The following is a 9,295-nucleotide window of genomic DNA, read 5'->3' as shown; positions in this document are numbered from 1 at the left end:
CTCCCTCCCTCCCTCCCTCTCTCGCTCGCTCTCTCTCTCACACACACACACACGTGCAAGGTTGTTGGGCTTACACTTTTTCAGTTTCCTTCATAAAATTTGGGTGGTTCAGAAATGGGGCGGGGGGGTGTTATTGGAGAAAACCCAGGTTCAAATAATCTATCTGCCCCACCTCATAAGGTTGTTGTGAGAATAGTTTTTTAAAAGCACGCCTGCCAGTTCTGTGGCATCTTGGAAGGTCGGCTACAGAAATGCAATTCGCTGCTGGTTCCGCACAAAATGCTTCTTAAAGCACACAATGTGAGGAGAGGCTGGATGGCTGGCTCAAAGCCTACACACCAGGTCCCCACTACTTCTTCCCTTTGCGCAGAAATTTCCAACCCATAAAAGACAGTAGAAGCAGCTTATTAAAAGAGCCACGTAACAGCTGGGTCCTTAACCCCTTTATACAGACTGGGAAAACACACACATATAGTTCCACGTTATTCTGTTTCAAGTATATTCTGGATCTTTGCCACTCTGGGCTAGTCCACGCTCAAATGCTAAGATTACACACTTCGCTCAAGGATGCCATCCATATTGCCAAAGGTCGGTCATTGGCTTGTCCTGTCTTCATTCTTAATTGATTTTTATTGCAAGATTATTAAGGGGGGAGACAAAAAGGAGGAGGAACACCTGTCAGCTTACATCAATTACACCTGTGATTTATATAGAGAGATATCCACTTGGGCGGCTGGGTAGAATATATCAAATGAAATTGATGTTTCTAGAAAGTACATTCAGATGCAGCAAGGGATTTAAGGTCTTTAGACAACTCTGTAATAGGTGGTGAATATTTACCCTTCCAGGCTTGAAGTATAAATCACTCGGTGACTCTCTAAAGGCTTGCAAAATCAATTTTTGTTGTCCTGCCATCAATCCCATACAACTGGAACATAATTTAAAAGCACACGAACATCCATGAATATCAAGGATTTTGCTAATGCAAAGTTGTTACATACAACAACTTCAGAAAGACCAGTTGCATTGGACAATTCCATATCATATGCCTTAAGCAGATATTTCCAGCATTACACTTCAAATGTCCATCCAAGTTTGACAGCACTTTCTTGTAGAGTAGTTGTGGAGGCCAGCACATCCAAAATGCCAATTTTTGCTGAATAAATCTCAAATCTAAGTATTCTGTTTATATTCCAATATATTTTCTATTGCTTAGGTTGTACAATACATTCTAACTCCGTTTCCATTCTTTCCTAAGTTCCTGAACCTTTTCAATAATTACAGGTTTTGTTTTTTTGTGACTATCCAATTATTCCTTCCAACTATTTGGGGGTGGTCTGCAGCCCTCAAAGCAGGCAGACCATAAACAGACACTGAGGAGTGCAATAACTGAAAATATTGCTACGTATATCCAGCACTCATTGGTAGTATAGTATCTAGACCACAACACAGGAAACTAACAATCTCCATCTATCAGCTGATCTAATGTGCAAACTCCACAGTTCTAGATTTTTTTCCACAAGAAAGACTGCCTCTCCATCCTCAAATCCAGGTTGCCGCATGAAGTTAATTAATTTAGCATGTGGATCAAACTGAAGGCGGTTCTTTCTTTTTTACATTTCTAGACCCCAGGGCCTCATCCCAAAAGTGGGTGTTAGGTAAGCTGTCTCTAGAATTAGCCATGCTGGGGATCTTGTATTTAAAAAAAAGACTTGTCACTCATTCATACAGGTTGACAGATACGCCTTGGGGCACAAAGGCTTGTGTTGCTTTCAAACAGGAGCGTCCCTCAAACACAGCAATGAAGAACATGGCAGGCGTGACAACAGCATCTCTTTCTTCGCCCTGCCAAAGACTCTTCCTTCCCCTGGGTCTTACCCTCAGAGATTCAGCCCCGTGTTGCACCGGGAGGTGGGATAAGGCCGGCAGCAGTCATACGCCGCTCACTTGTCAAGAAGTTGAACGTTGCACAGGCATTGGGCTGCGAAAGCAATGAGACGGAAAAAGATTCAGAATTGTAGACCTGGGAAGGGACCGTGAGGGTCATCCAATCTTCTGCAATGCAGGAATCTTCTGCCCAATGTGGGACTCCAACCCACAACCCTGCAATTAAGAGTCTCATGCTCTACTGACTGAGCTAGAAGTTTGGGTTGGGGAAGGCATGTATCAAGGCAAAGTGCAAATCATAACGATAAGAGTGCATCTCAGCAAAAACAGCCAGTATTAACAGAGGGAAATCTTAGGGAAATCAGCCCTGAGTGCTCACTGGAAGGACAGATCGTGAAGCTGAGGCTCCAATACTTTGGCCACCTCATGAGAAGAGAAGACTCCCTGGAAAAGACCCTGATCTTGGGAAAGATGGAGGGCACAATGAGAAGGGGACGACAGAGGACGAGATGGCTGGACAGTGTTCTCGAAGCTACCAACATGAGCCTGACCAAACTGCGGGAGGCAGTGGAAGACAGGAGTGCCTGGTGTGCTCTGGTCCATGGGGTCACGAAGAGTCGGACACGACTAAACGACTAAACAACAACAATGAACAGAGTGTATCTCACTGCAGCAAACGGCTCATGTTACCAGTGTAGTTAGTGATCAATACCTAGAAGTTCCTACTCTTTAAGGGATGAAAAATACCCACACCAATATACCAGAGGCCTCGCAGCCAGAAACCTGGTGTTGGAAAGAACAAATAGCCAAGGAGCTCTGGAGATAAGATTTGCCCCAAATAAAGTACATCTCCATACAATTTCAGTGTGGCGTAGTGGTTAAGAGCAGTGGACTCGTAATCTGGTGAACTGGGTTCGCTTCCCCGCTCCTCCATATGCAGCTGCTGGGTGACCTTGGGCTAGTCACACTTCTCTGAAGTCTCTCAGCCTCACAGAGTGTTTGTTGTGGGGGAGGAAGGGAAAGGAGCATGTTAGCCGCTTTGAGACCCCTTAGGGTAGTGATAAAGCGGGATATCGAATCCAAACTCCTCCTCTTCTTCTTCTTTAAGTTGTTGGCAGATATTGCCAACATTTCTTTGCCAGCAGGAATGGGAGCATTAGGCCCAAATCTGATTCCTAAGCCTACGATACCATGCTGCTAGCATGTCCCGTCCAGCTCGATTCTAAATGCTGAGGCTTCAAATACAGAGGTGAGAGATCCAAAGGAAGCAAGCACTAGAACTGAGGGAGAAGATTGTCTCCTTTGCGTCTCGTCCCCATTTTGGGCCTCTTACCGTATCTTGTACCTCCACAGCAATCCCACACTGACGCATTAACTTCAGGACAGTGGGATCCAGCCGCTCCACCTTGCTTCCCGTCCCCAGGACCAGGATTTCTAGGACAGCCAACAGATGAAACCACAGAAAGCGATTAGAAAGGACACCAGTTCAATCTTCCTCCTGAGCATTCTTCAGTTCAGTGGCATGGGCTGCGAGAGGCAAAGATGATCAGTTTGTGACTGGCATGCCAGCCGCTTCATTTGGCTCCGATCAGCTGCTAGGAATCCTATTTGCAGCCTCTATTCCATTTCCCCTTTTTTTAAAAAAAACATTCCCCTGAAATAATTTAATGCAGTCTCCCCCCCCCCAGTAATAAAAGCTAACACAAAAACACTTTAAAAAATAATAATTATACAAGTCAAAGCAACAAGATGCTCTCAGTTTCTTAGAGAGGGATGGGAAATTCCGTTTGCCACTCTTAAGTTTAATTTCATCATTTAATAAAAACACAGTGGGGTTTTTTCCCCCAGTGAAGTTGTCCCATTATGGCAGCATAGGAAGAATGGATACAAAAACTTACAGAATATGCAGAAATGGCAAAACATACCGGAAGAATAAGAAATCAAGATAACAAACTTCTTTTTATAAAAGAATGGAAATGGTTTGTTGAATATTTACAGACAAACTGTAAACAGATAAAAACACTGGTAGGATTATTGTTATAACCTGCAGCTATATAAGTGTGTGTGTGTGTGTGTGTGTGTGTGTGTGTGTGTGTGTGTAATATATATTATAAATAAATGAGCAAGTTAATTTGGATATGCAGAAGGTAATAAAAATAAATTTAAGGAACCGCAGAAAGAGGTGAAAGGAAGTCAAGTTTTAAAATGTCAAAATGAATGTAAAATCAGTGAAATGTATATCTCTGAAAAGTATAAATGAAATTTAAAAAAGAAGTCCCATTAGTGCAAGGACTTCCATCTGTGCAATGAAACTTCATTTTCCTGCACAACTGAACTTCCACTCCCTGCAGGAGTCCCACCATCTCCCCTGGGTCTTCCCAGGGGTCTACTGCTCAAGGCAAGTCAGGCGGACTGTTTACATCACCTGGGAACCCAAGGCAAGCTGCTCTTCAGAGGAAGAGCAGGCGGCAAGCTTGAAGCACGTTTTGGGGCAATATCCAGGTGTAAAATTGGGTGGTTACAACCAGGTTGCTCACAAACCGTCTTCCCTTCTTTTTGCTTCCTTCCCATCCTTACAAGAGCACAGTAAGTGTGGGTTGGCTGACCTATGGCCGTCTAGATATTGCTGGACAGAAGAACTCCCCACCAGCTCCAGCCAGCATAGCTAAAAGTCGGGGATGATCGGATATAAAATCCAACAACAACTGGCAGGCCAGAGGTTCCCCATGCCAGGCGTAAGGGAAATTAGAGCACTTGTACCTATTCGAGGCTCCAGCAGGCGGAACAGGACGAGGCTCTCAGCAGTGATGTCCTTATGTGTGCCAACCTGGAAAGGACGGGTGGAAAAAAGAAGCCCTGTAATTATTTTATAAGAGAAAAAATGTGCTACACAGCTCAGGATATGGTTGTGAGATCAATGATCTAACAAAGGATCTCAGGACTTGGAAAGATGTCTTCCAGGGTTGACAGTCCTGTCTGCAGATAAGGGAATCTCCTTCCTAGCACCACGGTCCGCATTTCCAAGCATCGGGGTGGATGTTGAGGAGTCGAAAGGCCCCACCCCGCCCCAAACTCACGTTCCACTGCAGGATGGCTCGTGGCAAGACTGCGCAAGGCCCCACCACCTTGTTCCCGCTGATGCTGAAGCCTCGTTCACTGTAGCCTTCTATGTACATGATGTCTTGGGATTCCTTCTCCAGGTGCTGGATCGTGGTCTTCTGGTAGAGCTCATCATCTGAAGGTGTCAGGCGGTGGCCTCGCTGGGGTGGCCTGGCGGTGGAGGTAGGGAGAAGAAGACACTTGAGACTGTATCTAAATCACAGTGCGCTCAGGATCACTGCTGGGAGGCGAGAGCTCAGAGGGTCCACCTCCTGTGTGATATAAGGGTTAAAGTCTACCCCTGATAGAGCTCTCTCTCTCTCATATCTCACTTTCTCATTTTCTTTCTTTTTTGTTTCCAGTTTTCCTCTTTATTTTTATTTAGATTAGTTTCGTTTTCATAACGTGCTGGAAAGTTTCAATAAAATTATATGTTTCCGAACACAATTCAAAGGGTTGGCATTGACTTTTAAAGCCTTTAAAGGGCCTCAGCCCTGTTGTAAGTGCATCTCCACCCCCATTGCTCAACCTGGACACTGAGGTCCAGCTCCAAGGGTCTTCTAGCAATTCCCTCACTGCGAGAAGTCACGTTACAGGGAACCAGGCAGAGGGCCTTCTTGGCAATGGCACCTTTTATGTGGATGTCAAGGAGATAAAGAACGACACAACTTTTAGAAGACACTTGAAGGCAGCCCTGTATCGGGAAGATTTAAATGTTTGACGTTTTATTATGTTTTTATATACATTGGAAGCTACCCAGAGTGGCTGGGGCTAACCAGTCAGATGGGTGGGGTACAAATAAATTAATAATAGTAATAATAATAATAATAAATAAATAAATGTACTGGGTCCCTCTCCGCTTTTCTATTTACTTGAAAAGCATATACCCCACCTTTTTTCACCAAAGGAACTCAAGAAGGCTTACAAAACACAAGATCATAACAATACAGAAGTCATCCCATTTCAAAAGCTTGGTCAAAAGCAGCTGCTTTGCAGAAATATTCCTATTCTTGCTCTTGGCTTCCAAGCATAGCACTCAGGGTATCAGTATGCTTGAGCTGGCCGCAGCAACTCAGTGGTTTCAGAAATTGTGCAGAATAAAAATATACTCTGCGTGTACTTAAGAGTACTTCTTTATTATTGTTATTGTTGTTGTTGTTAAACATAAGCTAAAACAAGCTCAGGCAGCCTAGTGCCTTCCAAATGTCCAGCACCCTACAGCACTGCCCATCTGCTGTGCTCGCAGGGGCTGATGGGAGTTGTAGTCCAAAACATCTGGAAGGGGTAGGATGAATATAAAATGGAAGAATGGTTCGAAGAGGTGTGGGATATAGCTATTAATGATAAATCAATGTGTGCTATCAAGGTGAGATGGGGAATAGAGAGGAGAAATTATTTTGAGATATGGAAGGTATTTATAGTATTTGTACTGTTAAAAAGGAAAGGGGTCAAACCATCGCAAGAGGTGTTGAAATTTGGGGAGGTTGGATAGTTACAATGGAGTGGTCTGGTGGGGGTGCACACTTTTATTTATTATTATTACTTTGATTAAAATATAAAAAATTAAAACAAAATATATAGAAGGCACCAAGGTGGCGAAAGCTGACATTGTGCAGAACGGGCACGTGGAGACTCCAAGTCCCATCAGCCCCAGACTGCACTGCCAATAATAATAATAATAATAATAATGACTTATTATTTATACCCCACCCATCTGGCTGGGCTTCCCCAGCCACTCTGGGCGGCTTCCAAAAAAATATTTTAAAAATATTAAAATATTCCAAAAAAATATTAAAATACATCAAAATATTAAAATACATCAAACATTAAAAGCTTCCCTAAACAGGGCTTAAATGGTCAGAGATGGTGACAGCTGCGTCTCAATGGTACCTGGAGGGCAAAAAAGTTAGACACCCCCGCTTCAAGGCTCAGTCACTGACATAAATCACTAAGAAGCAGGGCTTGCTTCCTTGCTCCGTTTTTTCTTACTGGCAGAAAAGCTTCAGCAGCGTTAGTTCCTCCCCGCCCCCCGCCCGGAGATGCTGTGAAGGGGTAGGCTTGACCAGTTGGGTTTCTGCCTGGCACGAAACCCAAGTCACGGGAATCCTTGACGGCGAGGGAGGCGGGCGGCCCCGAGCCATAGGGCACTGTCAGTTTCCTCCGCGGGGTGTAGATCCCGCTTACCTGCTGAGATAAACGGGCCTTGCCGCAGCAGCGAGCCTCCAGCCCAGGGCTGGCCCGAGCAGCCTGAGCGGAGCCATTCGTGGAGGAGGAAGCGGCGCAAAACGCGGCGCCCTTTGCAAAGCAGGAAATCGCGCGCCTGACCCGGAGCGGCGCCAGCGGAACTTGCAGGCGGAGGCAGAAGAGGAGGAACCGGAGGTTGCCTGGTGGCCGGAGAGAAAGAGAGAGCGCGCAGCCGGTGATATAAAACTGCACCGAGAAAAATCACCACTAGATGGTGACAAGTATATAACGGGCACACAATTTTTTTCCTTTCCACATGGGAGGCTCAATGAACAGGAGGCATCGTGCAACCTCTGTTGGGCAAAAGATTCCTGGATTGCAGCGGGTTGGACTAGATGACCCGCGGTACCCCTTCCACTTTACGATTCTATGATGCCGCAGTCTTTGCGAGCGAGTTGATAGTCACTTTATTAGACGGAAATCACACTCCTATGCAGATGTAAGGCCCATGGGGTCTGAGTAAGGGGTTTCGGCTTTACCATACATAAAATTTGTCTTGGTTTTTTATTTTATTTTAGTTGTGATGCTTTAGTTGAGATTCCTGCGTTGCAGAGGGTTGGGCTGGATGGCCCTTGTGGCATGGCTGTCAACTTTTCCCTTTTCTTGCGAGGAATCCTATTCGGAATAAGGGAATTTCCCTTAAAAAAAGGGGAAAGTTGGCAGCTATGCCATGCGGTCCCTTCCATCTCCATGATTCTTTTTTTTAACATAATTTTTATTGAATTTTTCCATATTTCATTTAATTCAGTATACATATTCACAACTTATATTATTTGCTCAAAGTGAGCTTTGACTTCCTTCTATCTCTCTTTCTGACATCCCTGTAGTCTATAACATATCTTTCGCATTCCCATAATCACTTCTTTATCCTATAATCACCTTTAAAGATCACATTCTTATTTATAAATCAGCACCTTAATTTCACATTACAAAACATTTCACGTTAATGCTACAAACGTTTTTAAATGTGTACAATTTTCTTTCAGGTAATGAATAAATTTGCTCCAGTCCTTTTGATATTTTTCTTCAGGCCAATTCCTAATTCTCCCCTCAGCTTTGCCAACTCCACAAATTCTAGCATTTTTATTCTCCAGTCTTCCAATGTAGGGAGTTCTTGCTGCTGCCTACTGCCGTTGTGGAATTCATAAATAGATTTACATCTTTTTTATAAATTTCTTCACCAATTAGCCCTAATAGGAATGCCTCTGGTTTTTTGCTGAAATTATATTTTAGTATCTTTTAAAATTCATTGTAGATAATGTCTCGGAAAGCCTTCACCTTAGCACAGGACCACCACATATGTAGGAAGTTCCCTTCCTTCCATCTCCAGGATTCTATTATTTAGTCTTTGAGGATTCAAGTCTGCATTATAAGCCAAAGCATGACGCATCTAAGAAAAACCAGCTTTCTGTTTCATCCCTATAAAATAGAGGAGACCCAGGGACCTTCTATTGCTGGGCTCCAACGCCTGTCACTCATGACCATGCTGACAGGCGGCTGGTTTTATTTTGCACTGTTTAAAACCCATTGTATGCCGCCTTCCATTCCAAATAACGTCAGAGGCACTTCACAAATCAATAAAGCAACATGAAATGCTACAATAGAAACAGTCTGCAAAGTTCCCCAACAAACAGCTGGTTTGCCAGGAACGTTCAAAGCGCTGCAGGAACTGGCGCTAAGCAGAATCCTTCCCTCTTCACATATGAAGGGAGAGGAAACACTTTTGGGAGCTCTGGGGGTGCATCTAAACTCAGCACTAAAAAGGAAGTGGAGAAGTCTCTCTCCTTCCCTTTTAAGCCCAATTTTGCTGCGATCTTAAGAGATGGAGACTTCCCAAGGCTTGGGTGAGTTTCCCCTCTTTAAGATTGCAGCAAGATACAGCATAAGGAGGGAGGTGGGGATTTTAAACCCAGTCTTGCTGTGGTCTTTAAAGACTTCCAAATGCGTATTTTGGAATAATATATATGAAGAACTTAAAAAATTATTCAAAATTTACATTTAAAAAAAGGCCAGAAATATTTCTATTAAGTATATTGCCAAAAGAAATAGGGAATTCAAAAAGAAC

The 9,295-nt window shown here is 43.9% G+C and overlaps 1 protein-coding gene across 2 annotated transcripts; it reads right to left on the bottom strand.

The window, feature by feature from the left end:
- Positions 1 to 428: 428 nt before the first annotated feature.
- Positions 429 to 7,341, bottom strand: NDUFAF3 (NADH:ubiquinone oxidoreductase complex assembly factor 3). Of its 2 annotated transcripts, XM_082210811.1 has the most exons (6): positions 7,171 to 7,341; positions 4,965 to 5,157; positions 4,648 to 4,714; positions 3,221 to 3,321; positions 1,879 to 1,981; positions 429 to 617 (listed from the first exon to the last, which is right to left on the bottom strand). In XM_082210811.1, the coding sequence occupies exons 1-5, from the start codon at positions 7,245 to 7,247 to the stop codon at positions 1,889 to 1,891; spliced, it is 531 nt and encodes a 176-aa protein (XP_082066937.1). In that variant the 5' UTR covers positions 7,248 to 7,341; the 3' UTR covers positions 429 to 617; positions 1,879 to 1,888. The 2 variants fall into 2 exon arrangements, with proteins under 2 accessions (XP_082066937.1, XP_082066936.1); XM_082210810.1 differs by having other exon boundaries at positions 429 to 1,981; positions 7,171 to 7,339.
- Between the last annotated feature and the right edge of the window lie 1,954 nt (positions 7,342 to 9,295).

Source organism: Podarcis vaucheri (assembly GCF_965113315.1).
Source record: "Podarcis vaucheri genome assembly, chromosome: 2".
NCBI lineage: Eukaryota > Metazoa > Chordata > Lepidosauria > Squamata > Lacertidae > Podarcis > Podarcis vaucheri.
Note: the sequence above shows the minus strand (reverse complement) of the source record. Positions and strands in the feature narration are given on the sequence as shown.

What these genes read in the sequence shown, in the direction of transcription:
- NDUFAF3 (XM_082210811.1), bottom strand. Translation starts at nt 7,247, where the DNA reads ATGGCTCCGCTCAGGCTGCTCGGGCCAGCCCTGGGCTGGAGGCTCGCT. An exon ending in GAGCCATCCTGCAGTGGAAC is followed by an intron (nt 4,715 to 4,964) that starts GTGAGTTTGGGG and finishes CGTCCTTTCCAG; the next exon opens with GTTGGCACACATAAGGACAT. An exon ending in CCTGCTGGAGCCTCGAATAG is followed by an intron (nt 3,322 to 4,647) that starts GTACAAGTGCTC and finishes TGGCTGTCCTAG; the next exon opens with AAATCCTGGTCCTGGGGACG.